The sequence below is a fragment of the Zootoca vivipara genome, chromosome 12, assembly GCF_965207765.1.
Source record: "Zootoca vivipara chromosome 12, rZooViv2.hap1.1, whole genome shotgun sequence".
Taxonomy (NCBI): Eukaryota; Metazoa; Chordata; class Lepidosauria; order Squamata; family Lacertidae; genus Zootoca; species Zootoca vivipara.
This window is the reverse complement of record NC_142595.1, coordinates 11,702,492-11,727,281: the sequence shown is the minus strand read 5'-3', so window position 1 is coordinate 11,727,281 and position 24,790 is coordinate 11,702,492. Positions and strand designations below refer to the sequence as shown.

The following is a 24,790-nucleotide window of genomic DNA, read 5'->3' as shown; positions in this document are numbered from 1 at the left end:
AAAGAAGGTACCTTTTATCATATGTGGTGGACATGTAAGGTAATAAAGGCTTTCTGGGAAATGATATATAATGAACTGGAAACAAATGACTTTTTTTGGGGGGGGGGACGACGACCAGAAGCCTTTCCATTAGGAATTATAGGTACTGTACCGATATTCCAAAGGAATAGAAAAGACTCTTCATATACAGGACAACAGCAGCACAGATTTTACTAGCCCAGAGATGGAAAGGAGAAAGAGTCCCGACCGGAGAGGAATGGCAAACTAAACTGTTGGATTATGCCGAGGTGGCAAAACTTACCAGAGATCAAGAAGACAAGAAATTCAAGAAAGAATGGGAAAAGTTTATAATTTATTTAGAAGACCACCTTAAGCAGATGAAAACATTAGCAGGATTTTAATCTCACTTGCAATGTAACAAATACTATGGACAGACATAAAATATAGATTACGAAAGAATACAGTGGTACCTCTGGTTAAGAACTTAATTCGTTCTGGAGGTCCGTTCTTAACCTGAAACTGTTCTTAACCTGAAGCACCACTTTAGCTAATGGGGCCTCCTGCTGCCGCCGCTGCACGATTTCTGTTCTCATCCTGAAGCAAAGTTATTAACCCAAGGTACTATTTCTGGGTTAGCGGAGTCTGTAACCTGAAGCGTTTGTAACCCGAGGTACCACTGTATGCAGTTGAAAATGTTGACAACAGGACCTATGGAGTGGATGGGAGGAAGTCCCGCGATTCAAATCTCTCTACATGGATATATTTGGTATGGTTATTAATTCATATTTATAAAGTCAAATTTCTGAGAAAAAAAGAAGGGTAGTTCTGCAGAACGGGAGAGACTTCCGTCCAGCATAGCTGCCAAGTTTTCCCGTTTCTCGCTAGGAAGCCTATTCAGCATAAGGGAATTTCCCTTAAAAAAGGGAGAACTTGGCAGCTATGCCGTCCAGCAAGCTGTACTGCGTCTGTATAAGTAGGTTCTGCTTCCTCCTCGCGGCTCCCCGCGCGCCTAAGAAGCTCCCTCTGGAAGCAAACGCGCCCAGCGACGCGCGTAATTCTCTGTCCGCTGCGCCCAGGCAGGTGGCGAGAAAGAAGCGGCAGCCAGGTAGGCGACGGAGGCTCCCCCACCTCCGGCCTCCGATTTCATCACTGGGGAAATTTCAGAGGCAATGAGCCTCGGGCCAGCTTCCGCTCCGCGTCCGCACCCACTGAGGGAAGGTATAAAAACCCGAGGGAACGCCTGCCGGGAAGAAAGGAGGCGAGGTCTCTCTTCGGACGGTCTCAGCAGCTCCGCGCCACCTGCCTGTACAACATAGCCGCCTGCGCATCCTTCACCTTCGGACGGCAACCCGCCACGCACAGGCTCGAACAGGATGGCAAGCAGCTGCAGCTCCCAAACCGTCGAAGGTGCCCTTCTACTTTTGGGTAAGTCTGCGCGCTCCCGACCTGCTTTGGCTCCAGGGCTGCACCGTCTAGCAGAGAGAGGGAGAATGTGGGGTGGTGGCTCCTTCCTTCCCAAAGCGACGCGCCGTCGAAGGAGATCTGGCTCTGCCGTCGGGCCGTTCGGTTTTCTCCCAGCTTCCCCGACGGGCTCGGCGTGGGAGGAAGCTCAGCCGGGGAGCTGCGCGTCTCTGCTGGCTTTCCGCTCTCCCGCTGCCTTTCTCGACGGCTTGCAGGAGGAAGCCCTCTCTTTTCCTCGTTGGGGTTTGACAGCTGGGGTGGGGTGAGAGGAGAGCTGTCATTCCTCAGGTGAAGCTTCCCGTCTCTCATCACGGCGAAAGAGCGCAGTGGAGGGTGGGCGGGATGGGGGAGAAGAGAGAGAGAGAGAGAGAGAAAGAGAAAGACGTTTTTGCTGATGAATTTCTACCTGCGGTCTTTTTTTTTTTCATGGCTCACAAGTCCTGACAAAAGAAGATTGGCAGGGTGTGTTGCTTCTTGGACCGGAATTATTGGGGTGTGCGTTTGACAGGTTGCCTATCTTACAAATCCAAGAGTGGGTTGGCTAAAGAAAAATGCAGATTCTTCTCAATGGAAATCTGTCTTCTGGCGGCTGTGAAAGCAGGATGCGCCCCTGGCCTGATCCTGCAGGCAGGGCTCATGTTTTCATTCTGTAGCAGGTAGCATGGGAAACTCACAGCTTGGCAATGGAGCCAAACTCCTAGGGGTCAAGGTCCCTTCACACACACCCCTAAAATATTTGAGGGAGTCCCTGACCCCCCCCCCCCAATTGCCATTCAAATGGTGTGTGTGTGTGCTGTGGCTTGTGATCAATTATGCGGGGCGGAGCTTACCTGGGCCCCTCGAATATTTTATTCAAGTTGCTATCCCTGCAGCTCCAACGGAAGGATTGCAATCTGCTGTAGGACTCCCCCCACCCTCGTGCAAGTCCCATGGGAATAAAGGGTGGGGTGGATGAGGACACAGTACTCGGGAAATTAGAATATTGTCAAAAAGTGCATTTATTTCAGTAATGCGACTTAAAAGGTGAAACCAATATATGAGATAGATGCATGACATGCAAAGCAAGATATGCCAAGCCTTTATTTGTTGTGATTGTAATTATTTGTCGTTAGGCAGGTCAATTATAAATGGAATGTAATTAATGAAATGTAACAGCAGTGTTTATTTTTGTAGTATGGTAACTATTTGTTTTATTACCGCGGAATTTCCAAAAGAAAGCATTTGTAAGAATTAAAAGAAAAAGAAAAAATAATAATAAGTTGCCTTACTGAAATAAATGCACTTTTCGTCGATATTCTGATTTTCCGAGTTTCACCTGTAGAATCTGACAGGTCAGAATTACAAGACAGAATTAATGAAGCCCTCAGTGCCTTTCTATTTGGCCCTTGAAACTCTCCCCGGGTCACACACACCCCCTCACTGGCCTCAGCTTCACACCCTCCAAACATTTTTGCCTGACTGGAACATGTCCTTGAATTTTGGCGATGCCTCTAGCTCATCCGAACGGAGAACAGAGAGGATTTTGTGTGTAGAAGTTTGCCTACTGTCTCAAGGGGAAACTTACCGTAATTGCTCAACTCGCTTTTGCCCGTCGCTGGCAAGTGGCCCTCGGGAGATTGTTCTGAAGGGATTGCGGCCCTCCAGACAGAAAAAGCCCCCCCGTGCTTTACCACGATGACTGTTGTGTTATGGCACAGCAGCGACGTTCTCCTCCGTCTGCTCTTCACTTCCATGGGGGGCTTTGAGGGGACTGTTTTCAAAGGCAGCCCCACATACAATGTGCGGCAGGTACCCAACCTGGAGACGGCAGGTTGTGTCAGCTGCAGCTCAAAGCGACCTCAAGTGGCAATATGCTTGGGCCGAAGAGCTGTGACACCATCCAAGGTGGAGCGAACACGGCGTAACTGGACAAACAACCCACTCACTAACAGTATGAAAGACGGTCAAGAGAAATTCCTAACCCTCTAAGCATGCTTACTCCGAAATCCCACTGCGTTCAACAAGACTAATCCCCAAAAGTATGAATTTAAAATTTACTTAAAGAATCAGCATATAACAGATTAGAATTAGTGAAAGTGAGGGAGATAAAAATAGAGGTTGTAGGTAATACAATGGTGTATAATAAGTATTGTTAGAAATTGATGATAAATTAATTAAGAAGGGAGATATGGATAGAATATAAAAGGTTAAGATGCAAAAGATATAGAACAAGGTAAAATTAAAGCAAGAACTAGAAAGTATATAAGATTTAGAGTTTACCACTGAAGATGTGCAAAGAATCGCAGAAGGAGGAGGAATGAGGAAGTCCTTAGATTGGTAATAAGGGTTATAAGTTTGAATATATATTTTTTGTATTGTTGTATTTTTTGTGTTTTGTATGTTTTACTTTTTTGTTTTTTTAAATGTTTCTTATCTGCTGGAAAAAACCTTAATAAACATATTATATATATATATATAAATAATCCCCAAAAGTATGGACAGGGATTTCAGCCTGTTGCTAGAATATTCCCAGTGGGTCTGTCCCAGAAGTGAGGAAGAGGGAGAGAGATATCCAGGGTGCCAGATGATTTGGGTCAAGTCACTGGATCCTTACAGTTGGACAAAGGTGACATTTCTGTTCCAAGAAATGCTCTTTTCTTGCGCGGCGTTTCTACTCTAAATATCTCACTTGCTGAGATCATGCTGATTTCATGGGCTCGATCATTTTGGTCCAAAGGTACAAGACCTTTGGCTGCCTTGTCATGATTGCTGTGCTGTTAATCTTTGACAGCGGTGTTAATCTTTGTGAGCAGAAAGACACACCGGTAGATTAGCATGTTTAATTGGTTAGATTTATTTAGGGAAATAGGAGTTTATAGAGCATTAAAACGTACTCTGAAAGCCATGCATTGGCAAAATGAAGAAAAAAACCCCCCAAAGTTCATTTGACAGCAACGTTTGGTCAGTTTGGTTTTTATTATGTAATTTTGGTTTGTTGGTTTTTTTTCTTGTATTTTTATGCTGTGAACTGCCCTGAGATCTTTGGATGAAGGGCTGCATACAAATTTAATAAATAAAATAAGAAATAACACAAAACAAACTCCATAGATGTAAGAAAAAAGACTAAATAACTATGCAAAAGAAAATCAAACTCAAGTACTAACATGCATACACACAGACAACTCCTGTTTTAGGGGTGAGCGATATGTGCGTGATCGCGCACATGCGTACACTGCAGAACCTGGAAGTGACCTGGAAACATCATAAAGATGCCACTAAAACATCACAGCGAGTGGCGCTGTGGTCTAAACCACTGAGCTTGCCGATCGGAAGGTTGGCGGTTCAAATCCCCGCGACGGGGGTCCCTGCTCCTGCCCACCTAGCAGTTCGAAAGCACGTCAAACTGCAAGTAGATAAATAGGTACCACTCCGGCGGGAAGGTAAATGGCGTTTCCGTGCGCTGCTCTGGTTTCATCAGAACCGGCTTAGTCATGCTGGCCACATGACCTGGAAAAACTGTCTGCGAACAAATGTTGGCTCCCTCGGCCTGCAAAGCGAGATGAGTGCCACAACCTCAGAGTCGTTCGCAACTGGACTTAACTGTCAGGGGTCCTTTACCTTTACCTTAAAACATCACTCTAAGGGCAGAACGATGGCTGGGGTGGACCGAGGTGTCTGCAACCACCATGCAAACGGGGAGTTGCCTATATATATGACCCCGTCTTAAATTACACCCAGAAAGGTGTGAGGCTGAACTGACTCCCGAACTTTGTTATTCCGGTAATAAATAAAGCAAAGGGGGAAGGCAAAGGGGTGTGGGGTAGGGAGTCCGCCTCATATATCTGAATTCTGGAATGCAATTCACATTCTCTTCTCCGAAAGTTTGCTGTTCTGCTCTTGGGGAAGTTTGACGGAGTGCAGAAGATCGAATTCTCTCTCGGCTGAATGTTAACGCATTCCAATTCCCAGATCTGTCTATACTTGCAGGAACCGCTGCATGGCCTACCTATTTGGCGAAGCCCTGATGCACGTAAATTCCCACTTAATACATGCGATTCCTCGGTTGGTGCCCATTTCTTTCAAAGTGTGAAAGAGAACTTTCTGCTGGATCGTGCCCATAGTCGTTAGCTCTGATTAGCAATGTGCCTGCACTTATGAGGGATGGTGCATGCAGGGAGGTGGGACTTATCTGTAGTAAGGAGCCATGGGAGATGCAGAAACTGCCGGTGCCCCTAGTTTCTGGACATGTAACCCTGCCTTAGGGGGATTTCTCTAAGCGGGGACCAGTAAGGCACATTGTGACCTGCTTATGGTGCAAGGCAGGTTCCCCATCACCGTGGCTAATGAATGGCACTGATTCTCCCTTGCTCCCCTTGTCTCCATAGGGGTGAATGCCAACCATTATCTCATATGGGAGAAAAGGAAGCAATGCGCTCAGGGTTCCCATCGCGGCATGGTTCAAACCTGCCTGCTTCTTCCCCTTTAATGTCCATTGATAACCAAGCCAGCCTCAGGAAGACCAAAATTCTAATAACGAATGGGAAAAAATCTATAACTTATCTTAAAGACCATTGTAAGCAGTGAAAAACCATGAGTAGGATTCATAGAATCATAGAATCATAGAATTGGAAGAGACCACAAGGGCCATCCAGTCCAACCCCCTGCCAAGCAGGAAACACCATCAAAGCATTCTTGACATATGCCGGTCAAGCCTCTGCTTAAAGACCTCCAAAGAAGGAGACTCCACCACACTCCTTGGTAGCAAATTCCACTGCCGAACAGCTCTTACTGTCAGGAAGTTCTGTCTAATGTTTAGGTGGAATCTTCTTTCTTGTAGTTTGAATCCATTGCTCCGTGTCCACTTCTCTGGAGCAGCAGAAAACAACCTTTCACCCTCCTCTATATGACATCCTTTTATATATTTGAACATGGCTATCATATCACCCCGTAACCTTCTCTTCTCCAGGCTAAACTAAACCAGCTCCCTAAGCCATTCCTCATAAGGCATCGTTTCCAGGCCTTTGGCCATTTTGGTTGCCCTCTTCTGGACACGTTCCAGCTTGTCAGTATCCTTCTTGAACTGTGGTGCCCAGAACTGGACACAGTACTCCAGGTGAGGTCTGACCAGAGCAGAATACAGTGGTACTATTACTTCCCTAGATCTAGATGCTATACTCTTATTGATGCAGCCCAGAATTGCATTGGCTTTTTTAGGATTGGGATATCACTTTTAGTTTATGGGTAAATTCTGGGTGCAATGGAGGTGTAAAAGATTTGGACGATCATAAAAGATGCAGAAGGAAAGGATAAATAACAGGACCCACAAAGGGAAGGATGGAAGTCCAGGAGATTCCTCGGAATCCTGTTTTTATGATTTATGTTTGATATCTCTCTGTAAAATTGTAATTTGGAAAACCAAATAAAGTCCTTAAAAAAAAAAATCCCAAGCCAGCCTCTCCTTGAATAGCCAACTCTTGGCCATGCTAGAATGCTGCAAACAAGCTGTGGCATGAAGGTGTTTCTGACATTTGTCGGGAGCACCTGCAAAGCTAACAGATTTATCATGCCCTGGGATTGTGTGGTCCTTTACTGGAGAAGCTCAAAGCCAATTTCGCAACCTTGCTGCAGTTTGGTGTCACATCAGTTGGGGAAGTTGCGGTTCTGCTGGATGTTGCGGTGATGTGTCAGGAACAGAAATTTCATAGGTAGGCCTACACCTCTTCCCTCTTTGTTGTTTTTTTCTTGTTTGTTTTTGGCAGGGGATTTGTTAATTGAGTCGTTCGGTGGCTCAGGTGTTGCCCAGAGTTGCATTGCCAGCCACCCTCTGCCTAGTGATTCTGAGCTTTTCTCAAGGAAACTCAGCCACTCAGTTGCACCTCCTAATTACAGGGCAGGTCTTTTTTCATTTGCCAAGTCCATTTCAACAGGAGCTGCTCAGTTTCTGTTGTCCCCCCCCCTTTTTTTTTCTTTTTTAAATGCCTGGCCGGTTAATTCTCAGCCGCCTTGCGTTTCAGCCATTGCGCAGCAAATCTCTGAGCTGACACATGAAATATATACAGGAAGGAAGGAAACACAAGGGTGTCCCCACTCAGCCATGAAACTTCCTGGGTGACCCCCCTCTGGGCCATTCAATGCCTCTCAGCCTAACCTACCTCACAGGGTTGTTGTGATTGTGAAGAGAAAATGGGGAGAGGGAGAACCAAGTATGCCATCTTGAGTTCCTTGGAGGTAAGGCAGGATATAAATAAGTAAATACAGTGGAACCTTGGTTTATGAACACCTCGGTTTACGAATTTTCGGTTTACAAACGCCGTGGACCCATCTGGAACGGATTAATTCACTTTCCATTACTTTTAATGGGAAAGTTCACTTCAGTTTATGAATGCTTCAGTTTATGAACAGACTTCTGGAACCAATTACACCCATGCTTCGGGTTAAGTCCGCTTCAGGTTGAGTAGTCCGCGGACCCGTCTGGAACACATTAATCCACTTTCCATTACTTTCAATGGGAAAGTTCACTTCAGTTTATGAACGCTTCGGTTTATGAACAGACTTCCGGAACCAATTGTGTTCATAAACCGAGGTACCACTGTAAATAAAATGTAGGCTGCCACACTTGGTGTATCAGTCTCCTCATGCAACAAGCTCTCTTGGCAAAGAGTGGGTGAGCTTCTGGCCTATTGAATCCTATTTCCTGGATTCTGTGTCCAAATAACTTCAGCTGCCACGCTTTTTCTTAACCCATTCAGAAGTTTCAGCCAAGGAAGGGAACGCGGGGGTCGCCAACCTTTGCAAACTGGAGAAACTCGCCCTGAGAACCATGCTAACACACCCCACAACCGAGCACGCAGCACAGTCTGCTCAATTGGCTATGAGAGAATGCTTCCTTCAAGCCTAAAACCTAAAGAACTGGTGGGGATGTGGATACAGTGGAATTACTCTGTGGGCACATGTGTGCCCATGGGCACCACATTGGCCACCCCAGGACCAATCCTTTGCGAGTGTAAACATGGCAGCGTCAGTTGTCGGGAGCAGAAAGGAAAGGAGGAGCAATGTGCCCGCTTGCGTTCTTTTCTAAGGCTATGTACACATTTGTGGGTTGAAATGAGGCAAGGTCAGTTTCCCCTGTTGTGCATCGTCACACCGCAGAAGACCACAGGTGTCTTCGCCCAATGCACATTCCCCTGCGTCAAACTCAAATTCAACTAAACTGCCATGCATGCAATGGTTCTCTGAACACACCTCAGCTTCCATTTTCGAATTGGATGGAAGTTGGTTTTGGCGTGGATACGCATCAAACAGCAGTATTTCTCAAGAAGTTATAGGCTACCTAAGGATCGTGGCTAATGTCCTGTGTGCTCAGCCTCAAGTGCCGTCTCCGTTGTTTGAAGAACACCCTCTTTCAACAAGCCTTTTGGATAGATCATCATGCCCAGTCTGCACCCGTATTGGAACTGTTTTTCAGGTGGTTTTTTCTTCTTTTTACTGTTTTATTGCTTCCTGAACTGGGCTGCTTTAGGAGGAGGGGAAGGATGTGGGTGGAACAAATAAATGGAGCAATTATTGACGGGAGCTACAGTTCGAAAGCCACCTGCTCCAGAGTAGTTTTACCGACTTGGTTCAAATGTTTATGAGTAACATTTGCATCACAAATATTGCTTGTGCGCATGTGTGTGTGTGTGTGTGCGCGCGCGTGCACACACACACACACAACATGACTAAATGGTAAAAAGCAGTGCTTTTTTCTGGGGCGGGGGTACGCAGGGGTACGCATACCCCTAAGCATTTTGTGAATCTTTGTACTTTTGTTCCATTTACTGCATTTATTTCCCCCGATTTGAACTATAAAATGGTGATTTTCTTGAGTCAAAATGGGAGTACCCCTAAACTTTTTTTAAAAAAGAAAAGAAAAAAAGCACTGGTGATAATGATAGAATTCCAGGGACATATCCTCTTTATGAAGACTTTTTATTCACACCAGAAGGCAGAACCTCCAGCTACCATATGGAGGTGTATACTGTAACAGTCATTGTTGGGTACAGGTGGGCCCTGACGGAAAATGCTTTTCCATTTGCCCAACCACAGCAGACATTCATCATTCTGCGTCCACTGGGCACGTCCAGCCCTCATAAGTGTGGGTCTTTGGAGGGGTGGTGAGTGCCCCCTTAGGGACTCCTCCCCCAAAACGGTTTTGTGTTTATTTTTCTGCAAGCTTTGGGTTCTGCAAAGCATGGCGAGTCCTCCCTCATGCTTCTAGGTAAAGGTAAAGGGACCCCTGACCATTAGGCCCAGTCGTGACCGACTCTGGCGTTGCGCGCTCATCTCGCATTATTGGCCGAGGGAGCCGGCGTATAGCTTCCAGGTCATGTGGCCAGCATGACAAAGCTGCTTCTGGAGAACCAGAGCAGCACATGGAAACGCCGTTTACCTTCCCGCTGTAGCGGTTCCTATTTACCTACTTGCATTTTGATGTGCTTTCAAACTGCTAGGTTGGCAGGAGCTGGGACCAAGCAACGGGAGCTCACCCCGTCACAGGGATTCGAACCGCCGACCTTCTGATCAGCAAGCCCTAGGCTCAGTGGTTTAGCCCACAGCACCACCTGGGTCTGACTCTAATTGTCTACATGCACTCAATACATGAAACTCTCCAACTCACCCATCCCCAGTGGTAGCTGATCAAGCTTGGTCATCACCTCTTGTAAACCACTGAAAGGTTTTCTTACGATCAAGCAGTATACTGTATAAATATTATTAACATGAAACCGGTCATGGATCCAACCCATTATGGACTTCTGTGGTCACAATTGCTACTTGGAAATGTACCTGGTGCTTAGTCACAAGGGAACACTCTCATGCTGTCCGAAGAAAGTTGTGTATGGGATGCCGTTAGCATAAGAGTCTCTGCTGTTTCATTGCCTTGTGAAACACTGCAGCCTTGTTTGCGGAGTATTTGAGCTGGTGTGTTGCCCACAAACACCCCAACTTCTCAACGAACAAAAATCCTGGCGACTGGAGAGCCGTCGTCTTCGCGCAACTTCGTTGAGGGACAGAAAAGTCATTTGTTGAGATTAAAACCTGGCCCAGGTCCCTTAGAAGGAGGAACTTTTTGTGGCAGGTTAAGGAGGGAAATCTGCTCGAGAGGAGCTCTCAAAAGCTAGAATACCCAAGGAATAAATAACAGAAAGATGAGAGCTGAACGAAAGGGACAGAGCAAGCAATGGCGTCAGATGCAGCAGATAAAGAGGCAGGGTCCCAAGAAAATAATGGGGGGGGGCGCGACTATGAACAAAGGCAACAGAGTGACATTGCACAGCATCGCCAGGTCTAGATATTGTGAAAGCTCCAGTGTCTTTAAGACAGGGGGAGGGAAGCAATGTTGCTCGACTCCCATGGTCCCTTACTATTGGGGGCACTGGCTAGGGCTGATGGGAATTCAAGAGTCCAACAACATATGGAGAGCCATAAGTTTCTCCATCTCTGATTTAAGAGTACAGTGGTACCTCAGTTTAAGTACACAATTGGTTCCGGAAGTCTGTACTTAACCTGAAGCGAACTTTCCCATTGAAAGTAATGGAAAGTGGATTAATCCTTTCCAGACGGGTCCGCAGAGTACTTCAACTGAAAGTACTCATACCGAAGCGTACTTAAACCCAGGTATGACTGTAGTGTAGAGAGGAGATTGCTGTCATCTAGCGACCCTGAAGAGAGCAGGCAGTGCGATGGGGTGAGGCCCAATCCCACACTGGCATGCTCTAGTTATCTCCCGCTTGGACTACTGCAATGCGCTCTACGTGGGGCTACCTTTGAAGATGACCCGGAAACTGCAACTAATCCAGAATGCGGCAGCTAGACTGGTGACTGGGAGCGGCCGCCGAGACCACATAACACCGGTCTTGAAAGATCTACATTGGCTCCCAGTACATTTCCGAGCACAATTCAAAGTGTTGGTGCTGACCTTTAAAGCCCTAAATGGCCTCGGTCCAGTATACCTGAAGGAGCGTCTCTACCTCCATCATTCTGCCCGGACACTGAGGTCCAGCACCGAGGGCCTTCTGGCGGTTCCCTCATTGCAAGAAGCCAAGTTGCAGGGAACTAGGCAGAGGGCCTTCTCGGTGGTGGCGCCTGCCCTGTGGAACGCCCTCCCAACAGATGTCAAAGAGGAAAACAACTACCAGACTTTTAGAAGACATCTGAAGGCAGCCCTGTTCAGGGAGGCTTTAAAGGTTTAATAAATTATTGTGTTTTATTTTTCTGTTGGAAGCCGCCCAGAGTGGCTGGGGAAACCCAGCCAGATGGGTGGGGTATAAATAATAAATAATATATTATTATTATTATTATTATTATTATTATTATTATTATTATTATTATTATTATTGTTTGAACTAAGCAGCCAGTGTTCTGAAGGGTTCTGGCCATACCTGCCAAGTTGCTGTCAGAGAAAAAAGGGACCGGGCCGGAAATAGCAGACCGGAAGTGGCGCTGCCGCCATTTTGGAACTGGGCGGAGCATGCTCAGAAGTGACTTTTGATGCTGCTTTGCCCAGTTCCAAAATGGCCACCGCGCCAGAATAAACCGAGAAAAAAAACAAAAAAATCCGTTTTTCCAGCTAGGAACAGCTGGGGGAAACGTAGATTTCCCGGGGGAAACGGGAGACTTGGCAGCTATGGTTCTGGCCCTTTTCGTGCAACCTCTGTCCAAAGACTTGGCTTTGAGTGTCATCGGATCTTGACAAGAGTGGAAAATCTATCCCTTTTGAGGTGCATATTTTCCCTTCATCAAGCCGCCTGTGAGGAACCAGGCTTGCCTTCTGGGGCAGCTTGCGATGCGGAGCAATGCTAACTTTCCTGTAAAGCAGGAATGTGCATTGCACACTAACATTCCGCCAGCCCAGCAATGACAATAACCATAGCATTCCAGTAAGGCATTAGGAAATAGGCAGCATCTCGCCTATAAAGGAGCAGATAACAGTATTTGTTTAATAACCCAGGCAGCCGTATTAATGCAAACATCGCCCCACCTTCTTCGGTTCTTGGGCTGATCCGTTTGAGAGGCACTCGAGAGCAAAGAGACTCGGGTGTGTGAAACTCCCCAAAGGGTAATGATTAAAGGAACGGCTTGTTGCTTCTGCTCTGCAACGCACATAACTTTATCCGTACAGGGAATCTCCTTTGCCCTCTCACTGACGTCACCGGGACTTCATTGGGAAGGAGTTGGCGATTGCTGTGTTTCTCCGAAAATAAGACACCATCTTATATTTATTTTTCCTGAAAAAAACACACCATGGCTTATTTTCAGGGGATGTCTTATTTTTTTCCTCCTCCTCCTCCTGCCGTGGCCGGCATTGCTGCTGCGCCTATCACTATGTCTTATTTTTGGGTTATGGCTTATATTCCTTGAATGCTTAAAAATCCTGCTATGGCTTATTTTATGACTACGTCTTAAAATAGGAGAAACAGGGTAGGATGTTGGGGGGGGGACAGCAAAATCTTTGCAGCAAGCTCCCCTTGGACTTGGGAGTTTTCATTTACTACTTGCTTGGTTGCAATTGCCCAAGGAAAGGAACTTGTCGTTCGAGTGGGATGAGCTTCAGTTTCTGCGGCCACATTCGCACCATGCATACCTGCCAAGTTCCTCTCTGAAAAATAAGGGACCAGACCGGAAGTAGCATACCGGAAGTAGCACGGCGGCCATTTTGGAACTGGGCAGAGCAGCATCAAAAGTCGCTTCTGAGCATGCTCCGCCCAGTTCCAAAATGGCCGCCGTGCCAGAATAAACCGGGGGGGGGAAACAAAAAAAATCTGTTTTTTTGGCTTGGGACAGCTGGAAAAACGGGGGTTTCCCGGGGAAAACAGGAGACTTGGCAGCTATGGCACCATGCTGTGCATTTAAAGCACTATGACACCACTTTAGACCGCCATGGCTTCCCCCAAAGAATTCTGGGAGCTCTAGTTTGTCAAGGAAAGTCGTAAGGAGGCCCCTATTCCCCTCTGAAAGCTACAATTCCCCGAGTTCCCTATGAAGAGGAATTGATTGTTAAACTACTCTGAGAATTGTAGCAATGTGAGGGGAATAGGAACCCTTGAAATTTAAGCACTCTTAAATGTATGGATGTGCCACCCCCCTTGGCCTGGTTTCTCTCAGAAGCATCATTAGGCCTCAATTCTTTCTTTCTCTGAGGTACTACAAGGTGTGGTATTGGTGATACTCCAGCCACCTAACCTGAGGCAAATTATGAAAATGTATGGTTTTTATCCTATGCATTAGAAGAGCTCCGAGGCAGATTAAGGCCTAAAATCAAATTTAAGCCCTGACAGCAGAATTTGATCCCCCCCCCTTTGAAAGTCAACCTTAAAAAACTTGCTTTTTTAAAAAAAAACCATATAAATTATTGTTTATTACAAGTATTTATCATATTTGTTAGTTGCTTTTCTCACAGAGTGGAGAGGAAAAGATCTTTATTTATCATTATTTATTAATTTATTATTTGTAAATTAGCATATGCAAATCTGCCCCCGGGGCCTGTCTTCCACATACGGTACCTAGCAGTGCCCTGGATCTTCCCTCCTCCTCACCCCTCTACCCTAAAACATTTCCACCAGCACATCTGTCTGCAACAGCGGCGTCCCTGAATGTCCCTTATGTCCCCTAAGGATTACTCCATGCTGCGCTCACTTGGGCCTGTAATGAATTGCCTCCCACACAAGCCACTGTTGGTATTGTGTGGTGTCTGTATCTCATTCAATTGCAGGGTGGCGGCTCACATTGAGTCAGCAAAAAAAGCATTCCAGCTGCTGAGTCACTGTTTCCAGCGATTACGCGGATTCCCTCGGAAGATCCCTGTTCATTTAACAGCTGCCTTTGCTTCGCTTTTCAGCCTCCGTGTAATCTCCCTGCTACGTCTTGCATGGTTTTTTTTTTAATCATGCCAGCGTTGACTCACAGTTTAAAATAATAATTACTGTGCAGCTCATATAATCTTTAAGAATGCAAACAAAACTTTTCTTTCATAATAGCAAATTCGCAGGTCTTCTTTCACATGGCTAAAGTATCCCGTAGGACACCTATCTATCTCTCTATCTATCTATCTATCTATCTATCTATCTATCTATCTATCTATACCTATCATCTATCTATCTATCTATCTATCTATCTATCTATCTATCAATCTATCATCTATCTATCTATTCTTCCATCCATCCGTCCATCCGTCTGTCCCTCCATCCATCCGTCTAGCCATCCATCTTTATCTATCTATCTATCTATCTATCTATCTATCTATCTATCTATCATCTATCTATCCTTCCATCTGTCCATCCATCCATCCATGGGCGTAGGCAGGGGGGCAATTGCCCCCCCTAGAAGCAAAAGGCTGAGGGGCGCAGCGTGGCGGACCCAAGGCTCCCGCTCCCGGCGCGAAGCTCCAGAGGCGGGGAGTGTAAGTGGAGGAGTGCTAAGTGGGAGCGGGAGCAGGGAGCGTAAGCGGAAGAGGCAGCCACAGGCACGTCCCCCCCCCCGCACCTCTGGAGCTTCACATCGGGAGCGGGAGCCTGGGGCCACCTCCTCAGAAGAGCTGGGAGGCGCAGGCCACGTAGCCCCGCCCACATTCCCACTGTGGCCCCGCCCCTTGCCCCCCTAATTTTGATCCTGCGTACGCCCCTGCATCCATCCGTCTATCCGTCTGTCTAAAAGTCCACCCATCCGTCCATCTATCCATCCATCTATTTGTCCATCCATCCATCTAGCCGTCCGTCTATATCTCTATCTATCTATCTATCTATCTATCTATCTATCTATCTATCTATCTATCTATCTATCATCTATCTATCCATCCATCCATCCATCCATCCATCCAGTTATCAATATGAATCATGTGAAAAACAAGGAGTGTATTCCCAACATAGGAATGATGGTGATCAAAAATATTCTGCTACACAAAGTCCCATTAAATATAATCAGCATTAATGTTGATACATGTTGTCAAGTATGTTTTTCAATGGTGAGACACACTTTACGTGGCAGGGATGCCCCAGTAACTGTGCACATGTGCAGCAAACAAGTATGAAATGAAAATGCATGTTTGCAAGCCGCTGGGGAAGTGTAACGGACACACGCCAGGTAATCCTGATGGCAGGGTGATAGCTCGGAGGTAGCATTTCCACTTTTCATACAGAAGGTCCCAAGCATCCTCGGGTTGGGCTGGAAATGGTCCCCTGCCTAAAACTCAAAAAAGATGGAGCCGGCCCTACCATTAGGCTGAACCTTAGGCAGCTGATTGGGCAGCAAATAGCTACTTTTGAATTTAGTTTTACAGTATTTTTACTCTCATATTTAAGCGCTTGTGGCATTTTAATTGGGCCAGCCTTGGGTATTATGCACCTTGGGTGGTGGAGAGCATTTGCCGTGCTGCCTCGGGCAGCAAAATGTTTTCAGCCGGACTTGGAACGGGCTGGGGGATGTTTCTGTTTTGCACTTTCACTACACGCACGCCCTGCAAGCAACATAAGGAGTGAATCGGCTCTCAGTCAGGGCTGGGTATAGCGGTGGCATTTTAAGGGCAGGTTGAAGGAAGATCTAGTTATGCCACCTTTTTCGGCTGAAGCAGAATGGCATGAGCATCTGCAGGGTAAAATGATCGCTGTTGTTGTTCTTGTTTTAATGTGCTGGGGGGGGATTCAAGAAACCCCTGTCCTAGTGTGTTTGTTTCAACCTGACACATTCTTTCTCTTCAGGCTTCCACCTATTTCAAACCGTTCTTGGGACAACTGTGACACCGCTCTGCGGAAGGAATGAAACGGGCAACTGCACAACAGTTCTGAGTGAGTTGGATTCTCTGACACTTCATGAAATATCGAAAACTTTTTCAGAATGCCTGCAGGCTTCCGTCTCCGCTGGTTTGGCTAAAATGAATGTATGGAATAGAGATGTCCTATTCTGTACCTTCTTACATTTCTCTGATGGAAATAGGAACGTCCGCTGTGGGTTAAGCCACAGAGCCTAGGGCTTGCCGATCAGAAGGTCGGCGGTACGAATCCCCGCGACGGGGTGAGCTCCCGTTGCTCTGTCCCAGCTCCTGCCAACCTAGCAGTCCGAAAGCACGTCAAAGTGCAAGTAGATAAATAGGTACCGCTCCGGCGGGAAGGTAAACGGTGTTTCCATGTGCTGCTCTGGTTTGCCAGAAGCGGCTTAGTCATGCTGGCCACATGACCCGGAAGCTGTACGCCAGCTCCCTCAGCCAATAAAGCGAGATGAGCGCCGCAACCCCAAAGTCGTCCACGACTAGACCTAACAGTCAGGGGTCCCTTTACCTTTTTACCTTTAAGGAAAAGCGGGACATTCTGGAATGAAATCAGGAACTGGGGTGGCTTCTGTAAATCTGGGACTGTCCCTGGAAAATAGGGACACCTGGAGAGTCTTTACAAGGGAGATGTAGTACCACTGACCCAGAGTCCTTCGTCAAATAAAATGACACCTTTCTTTCTTTCTTTCTTTCTTTCTTTCTTTCTTTCTTTCTTTCTTTCTTTCTTTCTTTCTTTCTTTCTTTCTTTCTTTCTTTCTTTCTTTCTTTCTTATAGTTCGAACAGTACACAGTCCCCGTGTCGCTGAAGTGAAGACCACAGAATGCGGCTCTGCCTTGAAAAATTACTGCATTAATGGGCACTGCAAGTACCTCGTGGCTTTGAGTACACCCTCTTGCACGTAAGTGGAATGATGCAGGAGAAGATAATAAAACAATACAGTAAATGATTTTTTCCATAGCGCTTGATTCAGAGCAGGGCTGAGAAAGCTGTGACCCTCCAGGTGGTGGGACTATAATTCCCATCATCCCTGACCGGCTGGCCATGCTGGGAGTTGTAGCTCCGTGGTATCTTGTATTTCCCGTCCCTGAAATAGGTAGTGTGGTTTTCTTTCTTTCCTTTCCTTCCTCCTGCATCCATAGCAGCAGCTTGGCTCTCAGAAATTAAGGAGGCAATGCTTTGTTCATCTCATCATGGGCGTACCCAGGATCAAAGCTAGGGGGGGCACACCAGCCACACCCCCAGCCACACACCCCAGCCACCCGATTGGCTAGCTGGCAATGACATGGCCAGGATCCCCCCAGGAGGCATGGTCAACGTCCACACCCCTCAGAGGAAAGGGGGCTGTTTGCAAGGCAGCACACGGAGCCACCCGCGCTTGCACTCCTGCCTCGCCCGCTCCTTTAATGGCAGCAGTGGCTAAATCGAGGCAGCAGCAGCGAAGCTGCCTCCGTTGAAGGAAACCTGGACCTGGACCTGGGCTAACTTCAGCCCACACTCTTTCAAGTCACAGCGAGCACAGCACAGAAAGTGCTGCCCCACAATGCTCCACGGCACTTCATTTGCATGTATGAGGCGGAGCACAGCAGGCAGCGTCCCTGCCTGTCCTCTTCAGCTGCCCTGCTTCTAGTCAGAGGCAGCTGCCCCCCTGCCCCATGCTGGGTATGCCCATGCACCTCATCCCAAGTGAAAGTTTCACCTGCTTAAGTTTTACAGATCAGGTTGCCATTCAAAGCACAGGTTGGGGCCTACGGGTTCTGTGCTGGATCTTTCTTTTCGTTGGCTGAAGGCAGACTAACTTCCCATGGAGGGGATGCGCCCATTTCATTGATGCAGCAGTACAGGTGACTGAAGCTGGCACTGAAGCTGGTTGCTGGAAACTGCAGGAGAGGGCTGTTGAACCCAGGTCCTTCTTGTGGGGGTCCCATGGGGATCTGATTGGCCTCTGTGAGAACAGGATGCTGGACTAGATGAGCCACTGACCTGATCCAGCAGACTCTTGTTGCATTATTATGTTATTAACCCTGCACACATTATTTCAGTGTTTGAGCACGACTCCCCCCACCTTCATTTAGATCAGTGTTTCCCAAACCTCCAGCTGTTTTTAGACTACAACACCTATCATCCCTAGCTAGTGAGACCAGTGGTCAGGGATGATGGGAACTGTATTCCAAAAGCAGCTGGTTCCAAATTTGGGAACCACTGGTTTAGATGGTCAATCTGTTCTAATCTCTGGCTTTTAAAATACAGTGGTACCTCGCAAGACGAATGCCTCACGCTACGAAAAACTCGCAAGACGAATGCGTCTTGCGATTCTATGGGTGACTTGCAAGATGAATTCATTTTGCGAAAAATTCGTCTTGCGAACCGCAGTTTCCCATAGGAATGCATTGAAATTTAATTAATGTGTTCCTATGGGCAAAAAAAGAAATTTCAATGCATTCCTATGCGAAACCGCGATTTGCAAGACGAATTTTTCACAAAACGAATTGACTTGCGGAACGAATTAATTTCGTCTTGCGAGGTACCACTGTAACAAGATTGTGCTGCTTTTAAGCCTGTGAAGTTCTATCTTGATTTGTAGGGTGAAAAGCAAACATTACGTTAGATTTTCTTTTAATCTTAGCTTTTCGCATATCACAGGGACAAAGCATTTAAGAGGGGGGGGGAATGTCCACTGATACCTTAAAATCAGGTTTAATAACACGCTCACGTACCCCACTCAATCCTCTTGTATTGTGGTACAGAGATAACCACATCCAGGGCATTTTTTTTCAAGCTCGAACTCAGTTCTGGCACCTCTCAGGTGAGCACCATTGCCATTATAAGAGATCAAAGTGAGCTCTGGCGAGTTCCGGCACCTCTCTTTCTAGAAAAACAGCACTGACCACAACGTCCCAGTTAGGACTACCGTTTCTTGCTCAACAAAACGAAACATGCTCTAAGGCATATCAGATTCCCTAACACCCTTTCACCCAGAAACCAGCTTCAACCCAATTAGAAAACTGGTTGTGCCGCAAGCAGGTGTAAACATGCACCCAGGTGACAGTTTAAGGAACCGGAGTTCCGGTGGGGTTCAAGGAGCAACCAGGGCAGCCTCTCCTGTTCTGGGGCTTCTCCAGCTTGCAATCTGTGTTTGAGGACCCAAATACACAACAGGTCTGATATGATCTCTCTCTCCCTCTCTCCCCTGCGCCCCACAGCTGTGAAGATGGTTATTATGGCGACCGGTGTGGTCATTCCACTTTGACAAGCCAGCAGCCCCTGAGCAATGAATACCTGGCGCTCACCATTCTCCTGGTTCTGTTTTTCATCATCACCGCTGCAGTTGTGATCTACTACTTCTACAAATGGTGAGCCTCCCTCTGCTTCGACTGCTCTGTTTTTCCTCGGTTGTAGGCATTCCAGAGTTGTGAGTACAAAAGTCCTCGGAGCTAGGCTGTGTTGCAATTGCAGGACCCAAGGCCCGGCGGCCGGATGTGGCCCAATCGCCTTCTCAATCCAGCCCACGGATGGTCTGGGAATCAGCATGTTTTTACATGAGTAGAATGTGCCCTTTTATTTAAAATGCATCTCTGGGTTATTTGTGGGGCCTGCCTGGTGTTTTTACATGAGTAGAATGTGCCCTTTTATTTAAAATGCATCCCTGGGTTATTTGTGGGGCTTGCCTGGTGTTTTTACATGAGTAGAGTGCATGCTTGTATTTAAAATGCATCTCTGGGTTATTTGTGGGGCCTGCCTGGTGTTTTTACATGAGTAGAATGTGTCCTTTTATTTAAAATGCATCTCTGGGTTATTTGTGGGGCATAGGAATTCATTCATCCCCCCCCAAAAAAAATATAGTCCAGCCCACCACATGGTCTGAGGGATGGCGGACCGGCCCACGGCTGAAAAAGGTTGCTGACCCATGCCAGGACCTTTGGGACATTTTGCAGGCGATCTTTCGAGGATACAACTGCAGCTGCGCTTCCCATCATTTCTGACCATTGGCTGTTCTGGGGAGGGGCTGCCGAGAGTTGTGGTTCCCAATACAGTGGTACCTCGGTTTTCGAACGTAATCTGTCCCAGAAGACCGTTCGACTTCCGAAACGTTCGAAAACTAAGGCGCAAAGGGTGGTCTGCAAATAGAGGAAATGGTGAAAAACAACAGATAAATGCAGCAGAAGCCGTTCGTCTTCCAAGACGCGTTCGAAAAGGGAAGCATTTATTTCCGGGTTTCTAGCATTCGGAAACCGAAACTTTCAGCAATGGAGACGTACGAAACCCGAGGCACCACTGTATCGGGGAAACACTACGTTGGTAAACACCAAATAAATCTTGAACGTGAAGGCAGCAAACATGTACAGTGGTGCCTCGCTAGACGAATTTAATTCGTTCCACGGGTCTATTCTTATAACGAAAAATTCGTCTAGCGAATCCCATAGGAATGCATTGAATTTTTTTGAATTATTATTTTGCCCATAGGAACACATTAATTGAATTTCAATGCATTCCTATGGGAAACCGCGATTTGCTAGATGGATTTTTTGTAAAAACGAATTCGTCTAGCAAGGCAACCTCCGCTAGAAAAATCCTTTCTTTAAGCGAAAATTTCATCTTTCGTTCGTTAAGCGAGGCACCACTGTATCTTGTAATTGGCACACTTTTTAGGAGGGGCAGATGGGGCTGGGAAGGCAGCCCATCTACGGGTAGGAGAAGGAAAACTCTGATCCTAAACCTCCACTGCCTTGTGGGATATCTTTGGGAGAAGAAAAGGCTCAGAAGGAAACCCTGAACATTTCTGGAGTGGAGTCTCTAAAACGCTTGGATCAGGCATCCCCAAACTTCGGCCCTCCAGATGTTTTGGACTACAATTCCCATCATCCCTGACCACTGGTCCTGTTACCTAGGGATCATGGGAGTTGTAGGCCAAAACACCTGGAGGGCCGCAGTTTGGGGATGCCTGGCTTGGATGGTGCCTTGTATGCCTCCTTCTGGCAACTCCTCCAGCCAAGCTGGTGCCAAACGTATTGCTCTGTTTTTCTTTGGAGCACATCGGTGAGGCTGAGAGGAGGGACTTGTTGTCTGGGCAACCCAGGACCTCTAGACACACTGCCCAGGCTTACGCCTCAGGGAGATCACTTTTGTGCTGCCAACACAACACTTCAGCCCCAGAGGATGCCGACAGCACTTGTTCGGGAGCTGGGAGTTACAGTAGCTTTGTGTGGAGTGTACAAATCACGACAAAACCTGGGTTTGTTGCTCTGTAATATGTGCCGTCACCCTTAGTAGGAAAACAACTCATCTCTGCGCTTTTGAAACATAACCAGCTGAGCACTTGAACGGAGATTTTCATCTCAGCCCTGATAGTCAGTCCTACCTCTTTAACAGCAGCACGGCCTGCAGAAACTAAGGAGGCGAAACCTTTCCTGTTACAGTAGGTAGATAAGATTATGGGGGAAAGTTCAGCTGCTCAGTCTCTGCATGTCAAGAGGTCATTAAAGGCACTGGAGCAAAGTCAGTTTAAATAACGGGGGGGGGGAGGGAACCAATGAAAAGTTGGCACTTCTATACCTAGAGTTTCAACAGCGCTCGGCCGTAGTAAAATCCCCCTGAGGACGTTTACGACATTTCCTCCATTTGAATTCCCCACCAGATTTTGGGAGTCCAAACGATCTTATCTCACTACAGTGGTACCTCGGTTTAAGTACACAATTGGTTCCGGAAGTCTGTACAGTGGAACCTCGGTTTATGAACACCTCGGTTTACGAATTTTCGGTTTACGAACACCGCAGACCCATCTGGAACGGATTAATTTACTTTCCATTACTTTCAATGGGAAAGTTCACTTCAGTTTATGAACGCTTCAGTTTATGAACAGACTTCCGGAACCAATTACACCCATGCTTCGGGTTAAGTACGCTTCAGGTTGAGTACTCCGCGGACCCATCTGGAACGGATTAATCCACTTTCCATTACTTTCAATGGGAAAGTTCGCTTCAGTTTATGAACGCTTCAGTTTAAGTACTCCACGGACCGTCTGGAACAGATTAATCCACTTTCCATTACTTTCAATGGGAAAGTTCGCTTCAGTTTATGAGCGCTTCAGTTTATGAACAGACTTCCGGAACCAATTACACCCATGCTTCGGGTTAAGTACGCTTCAGGTTGAGTACTCCGCGGACCCGTCTGGAACGGATTAATCCACTTTCCATTACTTTCAATGGGAAAGTTCGCTTCAGTTTATGAATGCTTCAGTTTATGAACAGACTTCCAGAACCAATTGTGTTCATAAACCGAGGTACCACTGTACTTAACCTGAAGCGCACTTAACCTGAAGCAAACCTTCCCATTGAAAGTAATGGAAAGTGGATTAATCCGTTCCAGCCGGGTCCACGGAGTACTTAAATTGAAAGTACTCAAACCGAAGCGTACTTAAACTGAGGTATGACTGTAGTCGACTGGTGCTCTTAGGTTTGTGCCCATTACTTAATAGATGACTTCTGGACTATTTTTGAAAGGTGCCATTGAGAAGAATGCATATATACATCAGTTAAAACACTGTACCCAAAGAAACCTTGTGCACTAGCATAACCATGGGCGGAAGGGGGAAGCACTGGTGAAGGAAGGGGGTGCAGTAGGTGCGGCCTGCCCCCGGTGTCATCCCTGAGGGAGGGTGACATCGCTGCCCCCCTGGGACGCTCGTCCTGCCCCCGCGAGCAGCTAGCCCCACCCCTGGGTGCACAGCATGTGCACCACTCTGCGTGCTGGAGCAGCTAGCTCCGCCTCTGGGGGGAGGAGACTAATCTACACTTCCTGCCACTTTCCCTCAGGAAAACCCTCTGTTTTCTGCTGGATCAGAACAATCAGTCAATCAGTTTTTCGGAGGGTTGACGTTTGTTCCAATTCAACGGCAAGCGGGGGGTTTTCCCCGGGGAAAGCGGTGGGGCAAACAAAATAACTCTCAACCCCATGCCTCAGAGGCACGAGACAAACAGAAAACCTATCCGACCCTTGCTTTCTACGCAGAGAACAAGCAGAAGTGTGGACAGGATCGTGTGTGTGTGTGTCATAGCTGCCAAGTCTCCCGTTTTCCCTGGGAAATCCCTGTTTTTCCAGCTGTTCCTAGCTGAAAAAATCGATTTTTTTGTTTTCCCCCGGTTTATTCTGGCGTGGCGGCCATTTTGGAATGGGGCGGAGCATGCTCAGAAGCGACTTTTGATGCTGCTCTGCCCAGTTCCAAAATGGCTGCAGTGCGACTTCTGGCGCGACGGCCATTTTGGAACTGGGCAAAGCAGCATCAAAAGTCACTTCTGAGCATGCTCCGCCCAGTTCCAAAATGGCGGCAGCGCTACTTCCGGTCTGCTATTTCCGGCCCGGTCCCTTATTTCTCTGACAGCAACTTGGCAGGTATGGTGTGTGTATCTGTGTTAACAATGGCAGCAGATATTGAGTGCTCCAGTGTCTCCAAATTAAGTCAGAAGGCCAGTGGACTTGGACAGTGGGCAGATCCACCTTGAAGGAAGATGCCTTGGAAGAGCAATAATTTCGGTGGACTTCATGGTGGAGCCGGTTGCCTGTAGTGTATTTTGACTTTCTAAAGATGCTCCTTTCCCCTTTAATCTTCGCAGGTACCAGAACAAAAGCAGGAGACTTGCTGCAAGCAGTAACTATAAAGAAGTTTCTACAGAGACGGAAAAAGACAATAAGCTGCTTCATGTCTGAATCCCGGGAATCCCAGAAGGCATTTATTTAATATTATTATTAAATATTTTATTAATAATATTTATGTTCCAAAGCAAAATTTCAAAATGATGCGGATCAGGTCAAAAACTCCATTTTTTATATATACATGAATAATGTTTTTATTTGTATTGTATTTTTTTATCTTATTTCTGTGCAATGTCTGTTAATGTAACGCCATGGTGTCTTGCGTTCCTTTGTGTGTAAATAGTTATATATAATATATAAAAGAATGTAATCTTCTCACTGCTTGTATGTGACCCACTTTGGAAAGACATAATTTTTTGTGTGTCTATCCTGTTCACTTGAAGAAACTCTACACTCGTTTGAGGATTAAATCTTTCCATTCATTCTAACTGATTCGTACCATGGTTCTTACACTCTGGTTCAGGAAACGCTGGGCTTCCTTGAAAGCATGCCTGGTTTTCTCAGCCAATAATGGCAGAGAAGTTTCCTTGAAAGACGTCTTGTTCCCTACGTCCAAGCTTCCTCTTCAATGCACAACTGCAAGAGGGAGGAGGAAGGCCCAGAGCTCGATGTTAGAGCATGCGTTTGCATTCCAGGCACATGACGCTCGCGGCCTGGTGTGGGGCCAGTCAGGAATAAGACTCAGGACATTGGTATAGGGTTGAGATAGGCCACAACTTTTATTGCTTACAGATGTGCATAGGCTTTGGCCAAGGCACTGGGTATGTCTGACAGCTGGTTGATAAGCAGGGTGGTGGGGGTCGACCCTGACATTTGCCAGGTTTACAATCCCACCAGGACTGAACATTGAGAAGTTTGTTATGACCCATCAGCTGCCATGTGGACAGAGAGTCAGAAACACCCCT

At 46.8% G+C, this 24,790-nt stretch overlaps 1 protein-coding gene across 1 annotated transcript; it reads left to right on the top strand.

The window, feature by feature from the left end:
• The first annotated feature begins 1,236 nt into the window (after positions 1–1,236).
• Positions 1,237–24,313, top strand: LOC118095128 (proepiregulin). Its single transcript, XM_035136143.3, has 5 exons — positions 1,237–1,425; positions 16,170–16,256; positions 17,013–17,136; positions 19,439–19,588; positions 23,846–24,313. The coding sequence occupies exons 1-5, from the start codon at positions 1,374–1,376 to the stop codon at positions 23,937–23,939; spliced, it is 507 nt and encodes a 168-aa protein (XP_034992034.2). The 5' UTR covers positions 1,237–1,373; the 3' UTR covers positions 23,940–24,313.
• Positions 24,314–24,790: the final 477 nt, after the last annotated feature.